General features: G+C 43.0%; 3 protein-coding genes, 1 long non-coding RNA gene and 3 other non-coding genes across 12 annotated transcripts in view; 1 reads left to right on the forward strand and 6 right to left on the reverse strand.

Annotated features, from left to right (window-relative positions):
- The first annotated feature begins 86 nt into the window (after positions 1 to 86).
- Positions 87 to 12,218, forward strand: chtf18 (CTF18, chromosome transmission fidelity factor 18 homolog (S. cerevisiae)). 4 transcript variants are annotated; one of them, XM_034538543.1, is made up of 22 exons: positions 87 to 320; positions 1,384 to 1,473; positions 1,560 to 1,704; positions 1,977 to 2,166; positions 2,302 to 2,394; positions 2,828 to 2,880; positions 2,981 to 3,122; positions 3,683 to 3,907; positions 4,004 to 4,101; positions 4,185 to 4,308; positions 4,395 to 4,531; positions 4,614 to 4,707; positions 4,810 to 4,908; positions 5,016 to 5,146; positions 5,705 to 5,819; positions 5,945 to 6,169; positions 6,351 to 6,500; positions 6,836 to 6,966; positions 8,915 to 9,059; positions 9,141 to 9,239; positions 10,249 to 10,318; positions 12,006 to 12,177. In XM_034538543.1, the coding sequence occupies exons 1-22, from the start codon at positions 230 to 232 to the stop codon at positions 12,125 to 12,127; spliced, it is 2,769 nt and encodes a 922-aa protein (XP_034394434.1). In that variant the 5' UTR covers positions 87 to 229; the 3' UTR covers positions 12,128 to 12,177. The 4 variants fall into 4 exon arrangements, with proteins under 4 accessions (XP_034394434.1, XP_034394443.1, XP_034394452.1 ...); XM_034538552.1 differs by having other exon boundaries at positions 93 to 320; positions 2,984 to 3,122; XM_034538561.1 differs by lacking the exon at positions 10,249 to 10,318 and having other exon boundaries at positions 93 to 320; positions 12,006 to 12,218.
- LOC117734545 (guanine nucleotide-binding protein G(I)/G(S)/G(O) subunit gamma-13-like) lies at positions 12,182 to 15,662 on the reverse strand. Of its 3 annotated transcripts, none has more exons than XM_034538680.1 (3): positions 15,403 to 15,662; positions 12,717 to 12,824; positions 12,182 to 12,634 (listed from the first exon to the last, which is right to left on the reverse strand). In XM_034538680.1, exons 2-3 carry the CDS (start codon positions 12,812 to 12,814, stop codon positions 12,529 to 12,531), a joined length of 204 nt encoding a protein of 67 aa, XP_034394571.1. In that variant the 5' UTR covers positions 12,815 to 12,824; positions 15,403 to 15,662; the 3' UTR covers positions 12,182 to 12,528. The 3 variants fall into 3 exon arrangements, with proteins under 3 accessions (XP_034394571.1, XP_034394562.1, XP_034394554.1); XM_034538671.1 differs by having other exon boundaries at positions 12,717 to 12,821; positions 15,403 to 15,661; XM_034538663.1 differs by lacking the exon at positions 15,403 to 15,662 and having other exon boundaries at positions 12,717 to 12,904.
- A 701-nt stretch (positions 15,663 to 16,363) lies between these two features.
- Positions 16,364 to 18,503, reverse strand: LOC117734559. The gene is made up of 7 exons (XR_004609817.1): positions 18,378 to 18,503; positions 17,813 to 17,919; positions 17,520 to 17,584; positions 17,244 to 17,318; positions 16,964 to 17,037; positions 16,680 to 16,752; positions 16,364 to 16,486 (listed from the first exon to the last, which is right to left on the reverse strand). It is a non-coding gene; the product is annotated as an uncharacterized LOC117734559 (long non-coding RNA).
- On the reverse strand, positions 16,837 to 16,925 carry LOC117739937. The gene has a single exon (XR_004610505.1). It is a non-coding gene; the product is annotated as a small nucleolar RNA SNORD60 (small nucleolar RNA).
- LOC117739926 lies at positions 17,116 to 17,204 on the reverse strand. Its single transcript, XR_004610494.1, has one exon. It is a non-coding gene; the product is annotated as a small nucleolar RNA SNORD60 (small nucleolar RNA).
- Positions 17,392 to 17,480, reverse strand: LOC117739948. Its single transcript, XR_004610512.1, has one exon. It is a non-coding gene; the product is annotated as a small nucleolar RNA SNORD60 (small nucleolar RNA).
- Positions 18,504 to 21,274: 2,771 nt separating the features above from the next.
- Positions 21,275 to 22,455, reverse strand: part of LOC117734490 (caskin-1-like) — a 29,468-nt gene continuing 28,287 nt past the window's right edge. The window contains exon 22 of the mRNA XM_034538521.1: positions 21,275 to 21,369. Within this exon, the coding sequence (XP_034394412.1) occupies positions 21,285 to 21,369 (85 nt within the window). The 3' untranslated portion in view covers positions 21,275 to 21,284. The remainder of the gene's footprint in view (positions 21,370 to 22,455) is intronic.

Consider the following 22,455-nt stretch of genomic DNA (forward strand, 5'->3'; position numbering starts at 1 on the left):
CACTTGTTATCCTGCGGGGGTCAGTAACACGCTCAGCGGGGTCTCTAACGCGGACATTATCTACACACGAAGAAGAAGACGAAGAAGAAGCGTAACCCGGAAGTGGTACTTGACAAACAAAAAAAATTGCCGGGAAAATTCTGCTCCTCCGTCAAAGCGGCCGCTGGTCGCGAGGGGATTATTAATTTAATTAAATCTGTTTTCAGATTAAACACGTTTCAGAGCCGACATGGACGAATATGACGAACTGTTCGAGGTCCAGGACGAATTCGAGGACCAGTTCGCCGACGAGCTGGACGCGCTGGCTCAGCTGGAAGGAGGTGAGGGTCTGGAGGTCTGGGGGGAGGCGAGGGTCTGGGGGTCTGGAGGTCTGGAGGTCTGGGGGGAGTTGAGGGTCTGGGGGGAGGCGAGGGTCTGGGGGTCTGGGGGGAGGCGAGGGTCTGGGTGTCTGGGGGGAGGCGAGGGTCTGGGTGTCTGGGGGGGTCGCTCTCAAACTGGAGCAGGACATCACCAAATGACGTTTCTTTATTAAGCTCCACCCCTTTCACACCTGACCTGTGAACCTAACTTCATCATAAACTTCTACGAAGTAGGCTACTATTACTCAAGTACTGCATTTAAGTACACTTGTGAGGTACTTTACTTGACTACATCTATTTATCTGTTAACTTTACTTCACACTTCTACTCTACTACATTTCAGTGTGAAATACTGTATATATATATATATTTAATTAAGGTGTCAGTTGATTATTTATATATATATATATATATATATATATATATATATATATATATATATATATAGTGTGTGTGTGTGTATAATAAGATCCACCTGTTATGAGTTGCAACATTAAAGTAAAGTACACATTGGTGCATCAATAATTCTAATTCAGTCATATGATATATATATTATTCCCAAATGGACCAGTCTGCATAAAAAGTACTTTTGTACTTTAGTAAGATTTTTTTACTTGTACTTCTACACCTCCGTCTTTTAGCTTTTAGGGTTGGCGAAATATAAATAATCCACAACGCCTAAGAATATATCACATATACCGTTGCACACACGTGTATTTAATGTCTTGTGAATCATTTTATGAGTTTATGTGCATCTAAATGCAGCCTGACGTGTCTCTTGGAAGCTTTTTGATCTTCGATTGAATTGGAAATGAAGTAAAGTCATTTTTAGCTGTTATAAGATGTTGTCTGTCTCATTTGTACAAAATGTGTCACACTCTTAGTAACAGAGTGGTTCATCTCTGGGCTGTCTGTTTATTTATTTATTTATGTATGTTGATGAAGTAATCATCTAATATTAGAAAGAAGTACATCACAATAATCGCATTAATTATATGCGTTTGTCTTTTCTTGAATGGCGCAGAGGAACCTTCCAACCTGGGGAAACGTCAGAATCAAGGTCCAGAAGGCAACCCTCCGGACGTAGAGCACCTGCTGCACGCTCAGCCCACCAGTGAGTTCACCCTGAGAGAACATCAGCATCTTGTTGTCCTCGTTGTCCTAAGTTTGATCCCTTGAATCTCGACATTTCACCCGCAGCCCCAAAGGCCAAGCGGAGGAAGCAGGAAGCGGGAGTCGTCAAGCGACTTTTCAACTCGCTGAGAGAGAGCGAAGCCCCGTCCCGGAGTGATGACATCACGCCGCCGTCCTCTCCGGAGCAGTATGAAACGCCTCGCAACCTCAGGTAGGAGAGAGGGCACGGGTCGGCGTTAAAGGCCGATGCTTTTTGTGCGTTAGATCTTTTTTTTACACAGAATACTCGCTTTATATCTCGTGCATTATTAGGGAAGTTGATCTTTTTTTCTTTCTTTTTTTTAACATTTTAAACAAGATAATTTTTCATTCTGGTGTTTTTTAAGGCACTCAATTTCACAGAAAAACTGTTTATTACAATTGTGGTAATTAGATTATTAAATCTGAGAATAAGATTTCTGTAAAATCTTTATTTTTTTTTAGGTCAATCCCAGCCGTGTTGGATATAAGTGGCTTTGCTACAATCCCAGAGTCGCCCCGGCGACCTCCCACAGCGGCGCCGGCTTCGCTGCATGTGCTTAAGCGGCCTCCTTTAGAGGGCGAGTACATCAGTGTGACCGACTCCTCGGGGAGTCGGGTCTACCTCAGACAAACGGAAGACACGGGGAAAAAGGTTTAAACTCCTCCGCATGTTGAATGTTACACGGCAGGCTTTTTTGTCTAACAGTTTGTCCTAAATGCCGATTAATTTTCGAATAAATACGTGTATTTATTTGTATTTTATTTGCATTCATCCGCGTGGCTCCAGGTAGCGGACAGCAGGTCGGTAACAAACTCCCAGGGTGCACTGGGGCTGCTGACGGTGCCAATAGGTGTGTTGAGAGAGCAAGAGGCAGAGAGGGTGAGTGACCAGGCGGCCGAGTAGCCTACACACACACACACACACACACACACACACACACACATTGATTCTCATGAACCACATTCGATCACGATCAACCAAAATACAGAGAAACGAAACAACCATTTTCATACGAGTGGATCTGCATTAAATAAATACGCATTATTTACATTTCTTATACAAAACAATGCTTACTTACTTGTGCAAATGTTTGATATTTTAATATGATAGAAGCCTATAACTTGAAATGTGTCATTCATACATTCATTAATAATTTATGATTTAAGCTGATAATTTAAACACTAAAATAAAAAGCATCAAAGACCCTCTTTTGTGAATGGATTCCGTGATTGACGTTGGGTGTTTCAGATCTGAGAGATACTTTGTGAACTCTCTCAGGCTTGTTTGGTTAATTTTCTTCTCCTTCCTGCAGCGCCTCCAGCTGGTTATTGAAGAATCTCAGCATCTCGCAGATCAGCATGCCAGGTAAACTCCCCGTACCGTCTCTTGTCGCGCTGTCGCGTCACGAATACGATGAGCATATCTTCTTCTTCTTCTTCTTCTTTTATAACTCGTCACCTTGCAGCAGTGTGAACGACGTGCTCGCTCAGGCTGACAGCAGAGAAGACGAAGAGAACGACGATCCTCAAGACGCAGAGGGACGCACCTCTCGACTCTGGGTGGACAGATTCTCTCCCCGACACTACACGGAGCTTCTCAGTGATGATGTAAGGCGTGTCCGCGTGTCCACGTGCATGCAAACTCTGAGTGGATGAAACCTCTTAAGAAAACCGTAACTAAACCCCAGAGCTTCTGCTGAAATGCCTCAAAGTAGATAGTAGAACACTCGTCTTTCAGATTAACTAAAGGCATTCATTTTAAAGGATTATGTTATTCAGCAGTACGTTTCTTTAATAACTTTTTTGACTTACCGTTACCCTTTTAATTTGCTAACATGCTGACTATTATTATGGTTTGGTAAGCGGGTATTATGGTGACCAAAAGAAGGGTAATAGTTACTATTTTCCAATACTCTCCACAGTCTACAGTCAGGAGATGTAGGTTTTATAGGTTGGTGAGCTCGCTCCATGTGGTCACCTGGCTCCAGATCAGCCAAAAAGCAAAATTGCATTGCAAAAGTCTGTAGAGGGCAGTCACTATGCATATTTATAATACAGTATGTAGAATTAGAATACACTAAAAACCAACAACAACGCTATTAAATACCACTAAAGGAGCGGTTTGAGTGTGGCGCCCTGATGCCGGCCGTGTCGTCGTTTCTTTGCAGTTCACCAACCGCTGTCTGCTCAAGTGGTTGAAACTCTGGGACACCGTCGTGTTTGGGAGAGAGAGGAAGTCCCGCCCTGCCCGGTCCGACTTTCAGGCTCCCAACCAGAACTCATTCAAACCCAATCAACCCGATCAGAATCCAAATCGCTTCAAGAGCAAGATCGAGGTGACCGAGGAGCTGCTGGAGGCCGAACTGGACCAGTACAAACGACCCAGATTCAAGGTGAACCACACCTGCATCTTCCTGTCGGTGCAATTTCAGTTTAATGACCTCCCCTAGTTTTTCTACGAGATATCATTTACTCTGGTCTTTCTCTAGGTGGCATTGTTGTCTGGTCCTCCGGGTTTGGGAAAGACCACCCTGGCCCATGTCATAGCAAAGCATGCCGGGTACAACGTGGTGGAAATCAACGCCAGGTTGGAAATGACACTAATAAAAGCAGTGCGTCATAACTCGGTTCCCCGTTGTGACCCCGGTGGCTCTGGTTGTGCTCTTCCAGTGACGATCGCAGCGCGGAGGTCTTCCAGAAACGCATCGACACGGCGACGCAGATGAAGTCCGTTTTGGGAGCCAGCGAGCGGCCGAACTGCCTCATCATTGATGAGATTGACGGAGCACCTGCAGTACGTTTCGGACACTTAAAATCTTCTTCTTTTTTTTTTTTTTTAAACGTGTTATTTTGTGTCTTCATCTGTGTGGTGTTCGACAGGCGGCCATCAACATCCTGTTAGCGGCTCTGAACAGAAAAGATGGACACGGCGGGGAGGCCGGCACAGAGACTGCAAAGAAGAAAAAGAAGAAGGAGTCCCTCCTGCTTCGACCCATCATCTGCATCTGCAACGACCTGTAAGACAGACTGTTCTCAATAGGTGTTGGTTTTGGGGGTTTTCTTTGTAGCCATTATCCGATTATCTCCCTTTTCTTTTAGATATGTTCCAGCTCTCAGACCGCTCAGGCTGCAGGCCTTCCTCCTGGTTTTCCCTCAGACTCAGCCTTCTCGCCTCACACAGAGACTGGGAGAGGTCAGCACACACACACACACACACACACACACACACACACACACACACACACACACACACATTTGCGATCGCTCAGGTTTACATTGAGATTTTCCTTTCCAGATTTCCCTCCAGCAGGGGATGAAGGTAGACACCGGTACTCTGTTGTCGCTGTGTGAGAAGACTGACAACGACATCCGGTCGTGCATCAACACACTGCAGGTGGGTGGCATCCCCGTAGAGGAAAGATGGTGTGTGTGTCTGTGTGTGTGTGTGTGTTGCATGAGCAGTAATATACAGTCTAATGACATCCCAACTCGTCTCCACAGTTCCTCCACAGTCGCGGCCACAAGCAGGTGACCTCAAAGACCGTCCAGTCTGTGTCTGTGGGGCAGAAGGACCAGAACAAAGGCTTGTTCCATCTGTGGCAGGGAATCTTCCAGTTGCAGCGTACAAAACGGTACCGTATGCCTCCCCAGAAGGGCGTTGTGACATTATGATGGTTTAGTGGGACATATTGAAACGTGAAATATCAACATCTTCTCGTGAGGTTGTGCTCCCGCCACAATGCAGTGATCAGGGTCCCTGCAATGTGCATCGGGGTCCGTGACTGTTTTGTACGTTTTGCATTTATTGATGACACAAATGGGGAAATTGGAGATTTTAATTTCTCAGGGTACCTGTAGATCTTGAAAAACCTTAAAATGCATTGATTTTCACTTTCCTATTAAAGTTAAAACAATGTTTTACAAAGGTCTTTATCGTATTTTAAATCCCCAGTTTATTAATATTGGCATTATTATAGAGTTGCAGACCTTTTGACTTTATATAATGTTTTTTTTTTTTAATTGGTCCATCTATTCTCTGCCGCTTATCTGGGTTCAACTGACAAATGTCAAATAAATTCATGGGCTTGGTAAAAGTAGGTTTTAATTGATATTTTAGGTTTAAATTTCATTTCATTTAAATTAAAGGTCCTAACTAAATGGATGTTAAACATTAAAATGTGTCCTCTCAGGAAACGTATCGGCGAGGGCTTCGACGAGGCACCGGGTTCAGGAGGCGGAGCTCAGCGGTTCCAGCACATTCTACATTTGGCTTCATCCAGTGGAGAGTTTGAGAAGGTGTCTCAGGTAATGAACACACCTTCAAGATATTTTTACTTTAATCTTAAAGCATTGGCCACAACAGTCGAACATTCATGGTTTATGACGTCACGATGTCTTATGTCTGATACGGGGGTCTCTTGTTCCTCCAGGGTCTGTATGAAAACTATCTGTCCATGCGTGTGCGGGACCCCAACCTGCAGAGTGTGTGTGAGGCGCTGGACTGGCTGTCGTTCTCGGACAGGTTGAACTACGTGATTATGCACGGGCAGAACTTCTCCCTGATGAGATACCTGCCCTTCCTGTCCGTCACGTTCCACTTCCTGTTTGCCCACACACACGTGCCCCGCATCAGCTATCCCCACAGCCAGCACGAGGTACGAATCGGCTACATGCACCTGATGATGATGATGATGATGATGATGATGATGATGATGATGTTGTTTCGCATAGAAACACTGCAAATGATATTAATTGACAGATCGAAACAAAAAGAACAATACAAACACAATATACGATGTTTAGTGTAGGTGATGGAGATCATTGTGTCCTCTCCAGGCTGCCACGCGGCTCCTCAGCAGCAGGAACGCTTTGTCCTCCATGTTGGCCGACATCCCAGCATGCATCAGAACAAGGATCAGCCACCTCAGCCTGTCCCTCGATGTTCTCACACTTCTCCTCGACATCATCAGTCCCAAACTACGGCCTGTATGAAAAACCATGTTCAGTAAACGTGTGTGTGTGTGTGTGTGTGTGTGTGTGTGTGTGTGTGTAAAAGCAATTGTATGATTCCTGAGAACTTTGCCCGACTGAAATGAAATGCAGTGTGAAATTAACTAAACTATGATTAAATTCACAAATTCTCTAAAAACAAAATGTGAAGAACAGATTTAGACTGGCATTGAAGCTCACACTGCCCCCATCCTCTCTGTGTGTGTGTGTGTGTTCTAAAGGTTATAAATAGGCACGTTGGGGGATCATAAAACATTAAATGCATTGTATAAAATGTCACTAATCTTGTGTGTGTGTGTTTTTCTTTCCAGGTGAATCCACAGCTGTTCAGCAGCAGAGAGAAGGAGCAAATGCACGAGCTGATCAACACCATGTTGGCATACAACCTCTCATACAGGCAGGACCGCACACCTGAGGGGCAGTACACATACTTCCTGGAGCCGTGAGTGTACACATACACGCACACACACACACACACACACACACACACACACACACACACGCGCGTGTGCCCCTGCACTCTCCTGTATGTTGCATGTGGACACATGCAGGGCAGACGTGTGTTTCGGGGGTGTTGAAGGTCACTGCTTTTGTCCACACCGTGGTGCTCTGCATGGAGGCTTAGAGAGTAATCCCCTAAACACCTGGTGCGTGTGTGTGTGTGTGTGTGTGTGTGTGTGTGTGTGTGTGTGTGTGTGTGTTTGATGGTAGTGGTGTGGGAGCAGAGAAGCAAGCTGGTGGATGAAAGGATGCATTTTTGAGATTTGACTTATTAGAGCCGTAATACTAGGAGGAAAGAAGTGTTTTGGAGGCGGGAGGAGGAGGCGATCTGGATATATCGAGGCATGTTAAAATCCCAGATTAAAACCGAAAAGCAGCGGAAACTCGGCGGCTTCAAACCGCCACGTTGACTCGGGAGACCTTCGTTCATCTCTGACCTTTTTCTGAGGACCACGGAGAGTCCGGCGGAATGAGATAACTGGACGTACGTCTCAAGTCATGCCGACCCGGGCGGAGGAGCGGCAGCCGGGCCCCCAGAGGGCCTCCTTCCTCCAGGCTCGCTGTGACAACGTGCTGGTCACCAACGACTGGTGCCTGCCTCTGGTTCTGGCTCTACTGCTGCTTCTGCTGATCTACACCTTCCTGTACCTGCCGTCTCTAGCTCACCACAACGCCTCTCTCTGGAACTCTCCGTAGATGAGGTCTTGGAACACAAATTGGGGGAATAAACGTTATAAACGACACGGGCGGCGGATACGCCCCCCAAAGTCTCAACGGGGTCGTCTGATTGGACGGCTCTCTTTTTGGACAGCGTCTGTTGATTGGTTAACATCTCCCGGTTTTGGAGGCTATCGGTGGGCAGAGAACCAAAGAGCAGTAAAGTTGAACTTCATTCATTACGAATCAATCTTTAAAATCTACCTCAGTTCTGTTACTGTGGAATATTTGCAGCGATATTTTGTACTATCCTGATTTCCGAGAAGACGTGAATATGATTAAAGATAAAACACTAAGACAGTTAAACATAAATGACTTAAAGTTAAGTACTTTACTTGGACGTGATGAAATCGCATATCGAGATATCGTCATACACAATCAAGTTGTCTAAATTTGATAATAAGAAAACACACGCTAACTCAAATTAACTCTGTTAAATCAAACTATTGTCTCAATCCTATTATTATTATTATTATTATTATTATGCATGCATGTAAACATAGTCGGTGTAGACCTTGAAATATATATATATATATTTTTTTCTGTATCATTTTACTTAATGTTCATTTAGCAAAATACTTTACTTTTCATTTGTCGAGTATTTAATTCACACGGGAGCAAACACATGGTTATTGAATATAGACTAGTTAGTTAATGAATCACCAGAAAGCATGCTATGTCTAATATATTTCTATTGAGAGCCCTAAAGTATAGATTTGTATATATCATAGATCAATGTGGTTATCTGTGCCTTTTTTTAACTAAACGGATTCTGTAAATGTTAAATGTTCTAGCAAAAGGTAAAACAACTTAGTATTAGCTGCATCGATGTAATCCATCATTTTGAACCATCCTTAATTATAGAGATTGTTCTCATGATAATATCGCAGATATTTTATAGCGATAACTTGGAATGAATAGCTCACATAGTGTGTGTGTGTGTGCGCGTGTGTGTGTGTGTGTGTGTGTGTGTGTGTGCGCGTGTGTGTGTGTGTTGGGGAGAGATGGAGATCAGCGATAAGAGGATTACGGTTTTAGAGATTCAGGGTTTTATTGTGGAAAACATAAACCCTGGCACCAAAAGAAGAAGCCTAAAGTTATTGTTTGTCCTCTAACAAAGTGTGTGTGTGTGTGTGTGTGTGTGTGTGTGTGTGTGTGTGTGTGGTTTGCAGGCGCATCGAGGAGGTGGTGAGGTTTCCGGGGCTGCCGCCGCGCCGCCAGCTGACGTATCAGGCCAAACAAACCGTCAGCAGAGAGATGGAGCAAGAGAAGATGAGGAGAGCCGAGCAACTGATGCTGCAACGAAACCCTCCGACTGTGAGACAGATTCTATGGTTTTATTATATATTTAGACCACGAGTTAATAACCTAACGCGTTTGTCGTCTTCTGTGTTTAAGCAAAGAGAGATTGACAAGAAGAGCGCCGCTCCCACATCGACCAGGAACCATCAGCAGAGGCTGGAGACCATCGTCAAGCAGACCACGGTGGAGATCAGGGTGAGAGAGACACACACACACACACACACACACTCAAATACAAATGTACATCACCACATTAAAATCTCTGTTAAAAGAGCACTTCTAGATCAGGGACATGATTCTCTCTGCAATATATAAGACGCTTTCTGGCACGTGAGCTGGTATGTCGCTGAAAATGGAGCTCAAATTAATTCAAATTTCACCCTCGACACCGTTTTTAATTATGAATAATTTTTTAATGATCACAGATCTATTTTTATCTACAAATCCACAGGGGAAACGGTAAGAGAGAGAGAGAGAGCCTTCATCCTCTGGTCAGCGAGACATTACTCCACCGTATCTTCACATAGCCCATCAAGCTATATTAATAACATATATTTAAATATGCTCTTTAAATATTGATGTCAGTTCATGTCAGTTTTACTTTAATGCCACGTCATTAAATGCATTATTTTTTTACCCATACAATATGTATACGTGTGCACATTTTAAGCTAAAAATATCACCACCGTGGATGTTAGTAGAAGTCTGTTGTGCATCTCAGACCTCAACATGGAGTTATGAACTAAAAAGCTAAAAGTATCTACAGGGTGTGTTTTTTTTAGAGGCCTGCAATTTATGCCTTTTTTTGTGTTTTTTTTAACCTTTTTCGTTGATAATTTAATCACCTAGTTGAGTAGAGCATCAGCGCTCTCTTGTCTCCCAGTGCTGAGCATCCCATAGTCTCCATGCGTTAGTTGGAGCCTGCAGGTGGAGCCAGTATCTGACCATCAGAGCCTCTCTGAGCGGTTCAGGAATAGAGCGAGTGAACCTCTGGAGGGCAGGAACGAGGATAATGAGAAGCCACTGGGGTTTGCAGTCCCTCGCGGTGTAAAACTGGGGAAATCAGGCTAATGAGAGCGTGTGTGTGTGTGTGTGTGTGTGATCGTTCATTGTTATTGACCTCCTTTTATCGAGGACGGCGTGTCAGAAAATGTCCCGATTTAACCTCCTCGTCCTCCTCGCTCTGTGTCCTCGTGTCTTGCAGCCCGAGGTGGATTTCTTCGGTCGAGTCGTCGCCCCCAAACCCCCGAGACCGCAGCCCACCTCAGAGACAGGTACAGAGGAGACTGTGGACTACGTGGCTTCATGTATCCACAATCCTGTGAGACCTGTTCAGGGGGGGGGGGGGGGGACCCCATTGAGGCCCATTAGGCCCATTAGGTCCAAACACAAACAGAGGTGATGACTGATATGTGTGTGTTACGCAACACATTCAGAGCACTCTGCGGGCGGGAGGTCTGGACTGTCAACAGCTCCAGAATGTTTGTAATATCATATTTCTACTTGAATGCATCTACAGCCTCTTTCTTGTATTTTTTTTTTTTTTTTTTACGACACGTCTAATGCCGCTTATACGTTTTAGTTTGCCTACATTTACTCATCCAGTTTGGAGAGTCCGCTGTGGTTTTTGGCCTCCCAGTAGCTTTTGTGTCACTGGAAACCAACGTGACCGACTGCTGTGACTTCGAAGGCGTCGCCGCTCCGTTGGCACATTTGCCCCCCGAACAATTAAATTAGAATCGGGTCGCTTGTCCTCATTATTTCTAACAGTATGCTTCCACTTTAGCTCGCAGTGATTTTTAAAAGTGCACAAATCGTTGAAAACACGCATGTTATTGTTCGTCTGTGACTTCTTAATAATATACAGTAATAAACACCCTATTAATGCTTTTAAACAGCAACTTGTCCCTTTCACTGTGGAGGAAAAACAGGCTTTATTTATTTATTTATTTACAAATATTCAGCTAAAGGTCACGTCCGAGTCAAGGTCGTCCTATTTCGCCGGCTCACAGGTGTGCAGGTAGAGGATTCCTGCAACTCCAAACATGCTCTGCTTTCAAATACCTGCAGCTTTTTAAAAAAAAATGTATTCAGTCGTCAACATCGGCCAAGATTCAAGCGAGGAGAAGTTCCTGAAATGGTTCAATGGGATGGAAAAGCGGAGCTGTGCATGTTTTTCTAGGTCAAAGTAGGAATCGACACGTTTCATTAATCAAAGCCATCGCTGGACTCGCATCTCACAGATGTTTCTGCAATTTAAACGTGCGACATGACGAAGGAAAGGTGTTCAGGTTCTCATAATCCTATGAGAGAGCTCATAATCCTCCTCACAGTAATTACTTATTTTTTTTCTCTTTTAGAGGATTAGAGATGAATCGGTTTTAGTTGATCAAAAATAATCCGGGACAGTTTTTGACAATCAATTAATGGTTTTTAAGTCGTGCTCCAAGCTGAAGTGACAGAAAAGTACTCGTTCCAGATTCTAGAAATGTGATTTTCAATTTATTGAGGTTCAGACGAAAAGAAATGGGCTTTTGGGAAATTGTGATTTCTGACTTTTTTTTAAATATATAATGGTTTTTAAGCTTTTTGTCTTTTTTTTTATCTTTTTACTTGAAGCACTTTGTGATGTCTGCTCTAATAGTGTTCTATAATTTTTTTATCAGAATTAATATTAATCGCCAGGTTCATTGATTTATGAAAATAATTGTTAGTTGCAGCCAGAGAATATAATACTAAAATTAATTCAAAAAATGTTTTTAATCCATGTAGTCTATAAAACATTTAATTACTTATATTTATATTTTCTATTTGTGATTCATGACTTTTTTTGTTGTTGTTGTTGTTGTTAAGCATCATAACACCAGGAAAGATTTGCATGTGAAATCCTACTGAAACCTTATTCTGAATAATAAATAATTATAATAAAACGCCCTAAATGAAACGTCTGCCCCTCTGCAGGTGAGAAGTGCCCAGTGGTCTCCATGGGGACGGCGGTGGGCAACAGTGACGTGTGGTTCCGGTTCAACGAGGGCATGTCCAACGCCGTCAGACGCAATGTCTACATCCGAGAACTACTGTGACGCACACACGCCTGTATGTCGTGCATCAATAAATCCCCCCAAAAAATCCAGCTGTTAAATTCAAAACAGTCTTTATTTTGATTGACAGTGTAAAGAGCCAATAGAAACGTGGTGTTGAACATTTCCCACCAGTCCGTGAAAACAAACTTCTAGAAAGCTACTCGGTGCTGCACGCTCACACACAAAGACACGGTCGTCTTTACATAAATTAAAAGCATTCAGGAGTCTCCCAATAAATAAACATGATAATAGCAATAATATGTGTGTGTGTATGAGAGAGGGGGAGAGGGGGGAAGAATGAGTGAGTTGGTGCAGCGTGACTGTGCGTGGGGAGTGCATGATTCTTTAGTTTATATGCAGCCGTGATTGTGTGTCTATGGTTGTGTGTGTGTGTGTGATCATTAGAGGATCACACACTTGCCCTTCTCCACCCAGGGGTTAGCTCTCATCAGCTCAGGGTTCAGGAATGGATCATCACAAACACAACCCTCGATCCACTTCACCAGCCTAGAAGAAGAAAAACACACTAAGCATGAATCTGATCCTGTGTGTGCGTGTGTGTGTGTGTGTGTGTGTGCTGCACACTCACTCGGTAACGGTGATGGAGGATTTCTCTCTGTTGATTGCCAGCTGATACTGAAGGCTTTCTACTTCTCTCCTCATCTGTGGAACGTCTAACTCCTCCATGATACTGCTGCTGTCCACACACACACACAGACACACACACACACACACAGACACACACGAGAAACACACGAGAAACACACAACGCATTGAGGCTCGAGTGCATTAAAGAGTTCAGACGCACTTTACATAAGAAATATAGGTGGGAATGAAGATGTATCAAATGTTTTATTGTAGAAGAAATGTTTAATTTCTACAGTTATACACACACACACACACACACAGTGTCAGTGTGTGTTTTTTTTTTACCCCAGTTAGGATTCCTTCACTGTTCATTGTCGGGACCAGTAAAAAAAAAAAAAAAAAAACACACAATAAACCAGTTTTGCTTTAAAAATCTGTCTTTTTTCCGACGTGGTTCTCCGAGCAAATGACAAACATTTGGGTTGATTCTCCGACTCGAGATATGACTTTGGTCTAGTCTGGTTTTCTTTTGACATTTTAATGCGGAGAAATTGCACATTATACCTTCATTTTTTTTTTTTTTAAGTCGATTACTGCTCTTGTAGATATCTTGAGTTTATGGTACAATCAAGATGTCCCTTTTAATTTCAGTAATAATACCTGACCTCTGCGACCCCTAAAACAAAGCAACGTCTACCAGAAGTAGAACACGTTTGCAACCAGAGAGCGTTTCCCTTCACGTTATTTGAATAATCCTGACGGGTCCTCAAGAAGGAAGTCAAAAAAACAGGCAGATCAGAGGAATGTTAGTCTGAAAAAGCATATTTCAAAAGCAGAAATATGCTCTTTTTTTTTTGCGTTCTTCTCTTTATTTGCCAGCAAAGACCCATCAATGTTAGTCCGTCTCCGAATACTTTCCACATGTAAATCTGTAAAAGAAATCGAGTCATAAATGTATCGTTTCATTTTAAAGAAAACGGCTCCGTACGATTTTATAAAGTTTTCTTTATTTTAAGTTAACTTTTTGCTCTGTTTATCTTTGCTACACTAAAGCGCCCGTGTTCATCGTAAAGAAGGAACATGTCAGCCGGTGCGACCGAGTGGTTCACTGATGATAAATAAATATACACGGACGACAATCAATTCATTGTTGGTTTGGGATTTATTTGGACAAAATTAAAAATAAGGAATATTCTTTTTAAGTCATTTCATATTTTACGAAGGCTAAAGTACTGAAGTATTAGCCAGTAAAAAATGCCTGTAAAGTACTTATAGAGTGTTAATTATATTATTGATGTGTTAACATCCTTACAGCTTATAAATAAATATACATGTATATATAATAGTAATGCCATGAGATAGAACAGGACTATGATAAATCCATCATGAAGGTTTTTAATTGTTCAGTTTTAGTGGAAACTGTTTTAAGGGTTTTAGTTTGTGGACGTCAAAAAATCACTTTGATAATTTATGGTTTCATACTAACTTAAATTTCTCCGAATATATATTAATATGTTTGTACTTTTCATCAAGTATTCGCCCGGGAGAATACAACGAAATGGGCTTAACGTGTGGTTCTTTCATATAGATTATTTATTTAGGCCATGTCGCCCCATGTTTGTGATGCTGTTGACCTACATTGTATTTATAGGAAGAGGTTCGACACTGCATTATTTTATTTTTTTTTATCATTGAGACATAACAGACCAACATTATAACCTTTATTTCTCATGTATTTATTGTACAGCTGTTAAAGCCTGGTGCAACAGAGTAAACGGAGGTACATGTTGCCCTAAATGGAACGGAAGACCATATCAGATGTACAATTTAAAAGGTATTTATAGTCAACTTAAGTACAGTATTTACAGAAATGCACTGTTGGATTACTCTCAGGTTTGAGATTAAAAAACACCAGCACACTGGTTGTGTATTTGTACTTATTGCAAAGTGTGCCCCACCCTGCCACAGGCCACATTACAGCAGGAAGAGAGAGAGAGAGAGAGAGAGAGAGAGAGAGAGAGAGAGAGAGAGAGAGAGAGAGAGAGAGAGAGAGAGAGAGAGAGAGAGAGAGAGAGAGAGAGAGAGAGAGAGAGAGAGAGAGAGAGAGAGAGAGAGAGAGAGAGAGAGAGAGAGAGAGAGAGAGAGAGAGAGAGAGAGAGAGAGAGAGAGAGAGCCGACCGGGGATCAGTTAAGTCTTCTCGACTGGAAACTGTCTCTCCTCATCCTCCTCCTCTTCATCCTTTTAACGGATCTCAGTAAGCCTCCTCCTCCTCCTCCATCAGCATCCACCCTTCCCCGTGTCTCCAGCAGCAATAGCTGCTCCATTAAAAAAGAAAAAGAAAGGCCTTCATCATTTAATGATGACACCCTCCAGTGACATCAGCCTCCGCCGCGCAGCAAATCTGGGACATCTCGAGCTGCGGATCGCAAATCGACATTTAGATGAAGTCGCCTTTTTTTTAAATTATATTTAATTTTTTTTTTTTTAAGCGTGAACATCCGCGCGCAGGAGGCTGAACAAGCACGGCTGGTCCCCGGGTCGCTAACACGTTGTTTCATACGCATTTTGGATCGTGATTGTGTGTCAATGGAAACGCATAACCAACCAACCCCCCCCCCCCCCCCCCCCCCCCCCCCCCACACACACACACACACATATATATGCACACACAAACAACCGCTCTTACCGTCAGGCCTACCGGAGAAGGACCGAGGGTCGATTTTCACTGCGCAGCCGGCTGATGGGAGATGCAGACGGGGACAACAGCAGCGGAGAGTCGGGAGTCGGTGGAGAGGTTTTGCCCGGTAGAGGAGTTCGGCTTCAGTGCAGGAGGAGGACTAGGAGGAAGGAGGAGGAGTGTGAGAGTGTGTGTGTGTGTGTGTGTGCGCGGCGCAGGGCACTCCCCTGCGCTCCTCTCCGGTAGCGACTGGATGCGGGATGCGCAGGGCGGAGAGAAGAGGGGAAGCCACGCCGCCTGGTTTGACAGTCAAACGAGGACCCGGGACGCACCTGTAGGGAAATACGGACACGCGCACGAGCGGACACGCTCCTAAGGGGGACAAACAAACCCGAGATTTAAAAAAAAATAATTAAAAAAATAAATGTCTTCAGATGACCGGATGTGAGGTAATAATAGACCTCACATCCCCCCGAGATGGGAGCTAAAATTAGAAATGAGGTTAAAGAGCAAAGTCGAAATGGGACAAAGAGTCTTATTCTCCTGGTTCCTCATTGACTCCGAGTGAATCTTGAAGTACCGAGCTGCAGCCTGTGTAGTCTGGTGTGATTATGCACAATATGGTTTTACGCATTAAAATAGTGGTCAACTAGATTAACATTCTCCCATTTAACCTTTACATGTACACCAGTGACAGAGAAGCCCTCAACTTTTTTTTGCAGATCGGCTCCTCTGAAAGGGAAAATACAAATCTATGGGCGGCTCAAACAAATTGGGCTTCCAAGCTGTGATCACATGCAAAATAAGCTTTATGTTGATGAGTTGCACCACCAACATCCACAACGTATCTGGCAGTTTATTTTAAGTATGTAGCCAACTGGACTATAAATCCTACCTTCAGGTAAAGCTAAACTACATTATGGTCGCCGTGTTATTATTGTGGTACGAATGACCAGACCAGAGAGAGAAATCAGTTCAGAGTCATCGTTTATTCAGACAAAAGATGGAATAATATTGAAGCAAATACAGCAAACATTTGTATTCAGTTCTTGGGGTTTGCTTGAGGGCGGCAGTCATCTGGTGTCGGGGGAGCCTGAAAGGAGACAACGGTACTGGTTTTAATTCACAAAAGAAACTACTGACTACCGTCATTAACCATCTACAGTAGGAGCCTCAGTAAAAAGTTTGAATCAGGAGCCGAGACCAGCCATCATAGTAAAAAGAAAAAAGAAATGTGCATCACATGCTACAAGTTATTAAAATGCAAAAACACTACGAAGACTCACCAGCAAGCGAAGCTAAAGAGACAACGGCAAGAGCTTTGATCTCAGGACCATTTGAGTCCCTGCAGCCTCTGATCTGTAACAATTAGGTGGGAGAAAGGTATTTTTTTTTTTTAAAAGGTCACATTTAAGGCAAAGACTACACTGATAAATAAACGGACAGCCTCAGAATAAAGATAGAATCAGGAGCTGGAGACCAGCTCTCATAGTAGATGTCAGAAAAGTAATTTGATTTAATCATCACAGGCTACACATTATTAAAATGCCAACACAGTGCGTAGACTCACCAGCAAGCAAAGACAACAACAAGCTCCCGTGTCAACAAGAATTTCGATTCTGAGGACCATCTGCAACCGCTGATCTGTAACAATTAGGGGGGAGAGAGACGGTATTAAAGAGTGACATTTAAGGCGAAGACTGCATGGATGTAGTAATAACCAAGCCTCAGAATAAAGATAGAATCAGGAGCTGGAGACCAGCTCTCATAGTAGATGTCAGAAAAGTAATTTGATTTGATCATCACAGGCTAAAAGTTTATTAAAATGCCATAAAGCTGCGTAGACTCACCAGCAAGCAAAGCTAAAGAGAGCCAACGTCAAGTACTTTGATCTCAGGACCATTTGAATCCCTGCAGCCTCCGATCTGTAACAATGAGGAGGAGAAAGGTATTTTTAAAAAAGATAACAAAGTCAAGAATACACCGATTTAGTAATAACAGCCTCAGAATAAAGATAGAATCAGGAACTGGAGACCAGCTCTCATAGTAGATGTCAGAAAAGTAATTTGATTTGATCATCACAGGCTACAAGTTATTAAAAATACCAACAAGCTGCGTAGACTCACCAGATCTTAAAACCAGTGAGGCTCCATTCCCCCAGTCTTTCCACTTTCAGCTGTACCAGCATCATCTGCAAGGCAAAAGAGCTGGATGTTAAAATAAATAAATAAATAGACCATTACATGTTTGAAAATCAATGGACCCTCAGATGAGTCAAAATTACGACCTGCCACTCAGACCAGTTTGTAAATAGTTACATTTATAAAGTATATTGAGTCATATCCATTGAGACAGTTCGGGTCCCATCATATCCTTTGAATTATTTACATTTTAAGGTTTTGAATGCAGATCTACTCACGTTTCCTCGTATCCAGGGGGCGGCCATCTTCAATGCAAAGTCCACGTCTGGATTTCAATCATGCAAATCATCCAGGTGCCAACTGCAGCAGGCCTCCATGGGATTTACTGGAAAAGAAAGGGGGAATGAATAAATTTCAGCAGCAGACATTTTAACCTTTTATGTGACCATTTTTTTTAAAGATTTCATTCCCACACTAACTTTAAAACATTTTCGCACAATAGACCAGATTCTATTCATGAACATCATTTTTTAAAAAGGGAAAGATTTGGTTGAAAGCTGGACTCATGTAGCCATTATGCAACACCACATTCCTATAAAAAAGGAACATTACACCAAGTTGGGCAGAATTGTTTCGTGGACAACCGTTTGATTAATTACCTTTTGCAAAAAGTTAATTAAATAAAGTCTCCAAGTGACACTTTTTTTTTTTTTTTTTTAAGGCGGAGGCAGCACGTGGCAGCTATGGCCTTTGCACGACAGCCACGTGCTGCAGATTAACCCAACGCTGCATGTTAAAGACCAGCACACACGGTCCTCCGCGTGTTAGCGACACAATACTCACATTTCTTGGCCGGTCGGGATCGTTTCAGTCCCGCTGTGGTTCTCTTTTTGCGGCCGGGGCCTAAAGTTAGGAGGCAACGCGGGTGCGTCTCTCCTTCCATGCTGCTGCTTCTGCTGGTGACTGGCACTGACTGACGCGTCAGAGGAAATGTACTTATACGGCTTCCGTCGAACGGAAGTCCCGCCTCTTTCTCGGCTAGCTACTCGGCTACATAGCTTCATTGCTAACTGCTAAGCTCGCTACGTTTGCCGGACTTTCTTGTAAAGCGAAGACGTCGTTGTGGGACTTTCTGGCCGCGTTCTTGCTTATCGGGTGCCTTGTTGATGTACTGGACAATATTAAGTGGACAAATAGTTGTTTAAATAAAGATAAAACAACGAGGAGTCTATTAGCATTCACCAACAACATCTCGCAGAAGAAGAAGCTACTTCAAAGCGGGCTTGTGTTTGGGCCTTTTAGTTCAGGTTAAGGCCAAACGTAGCAATTACATTTGCTCTCTATATTATAGTCAAATGTTGTTTTAAAGCCTTCCATACACTGCCAGGTATATAATTATGGTGGAAAATATATCCATTTTATTTAAGTAATTTGTTAGTTGTAGTTTTTTGTACTAAAACTGTCAAACATTTGAGATATTAAGTCTAAATTATATTGGAGATAGCCTTAAAAAAAAATTCCTTTTATATTTAATATTGGTAAAATGTATACTCCTAATGTAATTTAAAACATAATATATCGCCAACCTAACCGTACTCGGCTATTGTGACTGAGTGGAAAAATATGTAGACTTAAGTTGTATTAATTTAAAATTGGGGTTGCTGAAGAGAAAAAGTCCCAAAAATAGTTTCGGACCAAGATTAGGTCTAAAATAACCACACTTCAAAGAGTCATGTAAGGTTTAATTTATACATTTATTCTGATCACAGCTGTACAGGAATGCATCGTCACAGCAGAAACACAACCTAAACCCAACCATGGCACAACAGCCGTCACGACACATTCAGAACTCAACCATAAATGTACAGGGTCAATCAGCTCACCTCAATGTCTATAATTATCATCATCATCATTATTATTATTCACATATAACCATCTGTCTCTCAAATATATCTTTGTTTTTAAAGAGCATAAAAATACAATTGGACTCTTCGTCGGGATGAACACTGGTTGATCCACTGTCTGGCCTACATGGGGGACCACTGGAAACTGGGGAGCCAGGAGGAGCCGAGCCAATTTATTACAGTTTACAGAGGGGGCGGGGCTTGGACAAGGTTTATCAATGGTTACAGGAGGACTGCAGACAGGGTGATCGATTTTTTTGGGGATCACATAGGTCTCACGACTCAACCTTATAAGCTACGCTGGACATAGCAGAAACATAAGGAGCGAGATTTCATAAGGAACGACAAAAAAAAAACATTAAAGATGTTTGAATGAAAAAAAAAAAATGAAAAAAAATATTTTGAATATATGAAGAAACACTACCAAGGCACAGAGAGATGCAGAGATAACAAAACGGACACAGAGGGAGATACAACGAAGGGGAGACGAGATAGAAGGTGGGCAGATTAGAGGCAGTTTCACTAACCAACACTAGAGGGAGCTCTAACAGCTGAAATACCCAGGTATATTGTAAACTATGTATACTGGATGTACTATTTAAAGCATTGAAATATAGGATTATCTTTTAAAAACACTGTTCACTGCAGCAGGACAAAAAGGATACACCGCATAAGTGTGCTTGTATATATGTGTCTTTGCATGTAAATGTATGTATGTGAACGTGGAGATTCATTTCCAAGCAAACCTCCATAGATGGAGCTAAACACCAACAAAGCAGAACACCAGCAAGATTAAAACCAATGTAGTGTGTGTGCGCGTTAGTGTGTGTGTGTGTGTGTGTATGCGAGTGTCTCAAAATCCATGGACACACATCTAATATTGTCGTTCTGATGATTAATTAATAACTACTGTACGAGTGGGAGGACATTGACATGAGCATTAGCAGGGACTACACACACTCGTAACGACGACAACGGCAACGATAACAACAACAACAACAGCAACAGCAACAGCAACAACAACATGAAGAGAGACGACACACATGTCAGGAAGTCCGACTAACCACAATCCTCCACTCATACAGAAGAGAAATGGAGGCTACGATTCATCCGGAAAAACGGCTTCCTTTTGACATCGCAGGGAGCGGGACAGACTCAGAAAGCGGGCTGTCTTTCCATGTGCTTTTTAAAAACTCTCTCATGTATCTCATCTGTTTTCATCTCGTCTATCTATCTATCTATCTATCTATCTATCTATCTATCTATCTATCTATCTATCTATCTATCTATCTATCTATCTATATAGCCATCTATCTGCCCTGTCTGTCAGTTTGTGTGCTTATTCTTTTTGTTTTTTGCAAGCAATATGCTTATCTGTTTGCCTCCCTTTCTGACCGAGTTAGCGTCTCTGTCAGAGTCTGTAGAGATAAAAGGAGACGAGGAGAATGATTGTGCTTCTGGGTCCACGCAGCCGTCGGAGGCGGCGGCGGCGACTCGCTGGGCTGCAGAGGTCAGAGGTTGTGTGGGAGCGGCCTCCTCGCGTCGGGAGGCGTCCTAGAGCTACTGCGCCAGACGAAGAGGACTCGCTCCTCAGTATTACTGTACAAGGCTACATGAGAAGCGCTCACGCAGGAGAGACACACACACACACACACACACACACACAGACACACACACTCTCTCTCTTAGAGCGCCAGCATCGAGCCTTGGGAGAGTTTTCTTGATACACCTACACATGATGCGAGGAGAGGGGGGGGGGGGGGGGGGGGGGGGGGGGGGGGGGGGGGGGGGGGGGGGGGGGGGGGGGGGGGGGGGGGCTTGTTGGAGATGAGACGTGGGCAGCCGATCAGTCGAGCATCGCATCCAGTTGGTCGGCCAAGTCGTCAAACATGCTGCCGATGTCGTCCAAGATGGAGACCGCTGCCTTTTTGCTGGAATGAGAACTGAGGATTAGACGGACGACAAAAAAAAAAAAAAGGAGGAGTGGAGTTTTTAAAATGAGGCAGACGCAGAAGAAGGAGCCGGTGTTTGTACAGTCGGGGTTTTTTGAGAGCATTGAAACTAAAACAGTTACAACGATGACATGGAGACTACTCTGAAGCTCAGTAAAAGCCCACGGGATCTTTGTGGGTTCAAACACGACCCCCGTTCACATGGTCACAGCGTCAGTCGTCATCCCAACAATGTTCATGAAATCCCAAACCCGTTTTTTATAGCATTTTAAAGGCTTTGGATTCAAATGGCCTATCCAGCCACAGGACATGCATTTTGGTTGTTTGTGCTGTAAACACACACACACACACACAAGTTGCTCCCATGTTGTATAATCCTAAGGTCGTTGCCGCTCAAGTGCTATAGTATTAAAAACGCACTTTGCGGTTACCGCGGTAACCACAGGTTTTTTATTTTTCTCTCAGCCCGAGCCACCAAGTTTACGTCATGGAAGTCGTTTATAAATACCCCGTCTGTTTTGTTTTTGAGGGCTTTAAATACTACAGTATGGCACCAGCCTTAGCAACCGTTGCCGTGGCACAGACGCCACGCCAGAGGAATAAATCAGAGCTGTGATCAGGAAATGGTTTTAAATGGGGACGAAAACAACTGAACCACTGAACCTAGAACGTGATTTTAAAAGCGGCATGTGTTTTTTTAATCAGGTTTCTTATAAAGTGTCAACTTTGGGCTTTAAACTCAGTGATTTAAAGTTTTATTTCAAGAAAATATGCATGTTTGAGGGTGAGATTCGAAAAAAAGAGTTGTTGCTAGGCAAAGGTTTTTGTAGAGATCTCTTTCCAATTTCACTTCCCCATAAAAAATAGTTACAGTATATTCTTATTTTACACTTCTGCTTAATTATTGTAGATTATATTTGTCACATACACAAACAATGTGGTATTCTCATTAAGGCCCTAATAATTTCTTTTAAATCTTATGTGACTGCCAGTCCCCAAAACATCGTCTAAGAGGAGACGTGAACTTCCATCACACGAAACACCTGAACGGTCCTCTCACTCTGC

This window comes from Cyclopterus lumpus, chromosome 1 (assembly GCF_009769545.1).
Source record: "Cyclopterus lumpus isolate fCycLum1 chromosome 1, fCycLum1.pri, whole genome shotgun sequence".
Taxonomy (NCBI): Eukaryota; Metazoa; Chordata; class Actinopteri; order Perciformes; family Cyclopteridae; genus Cyclopterus; species Cyclopterus lumpus.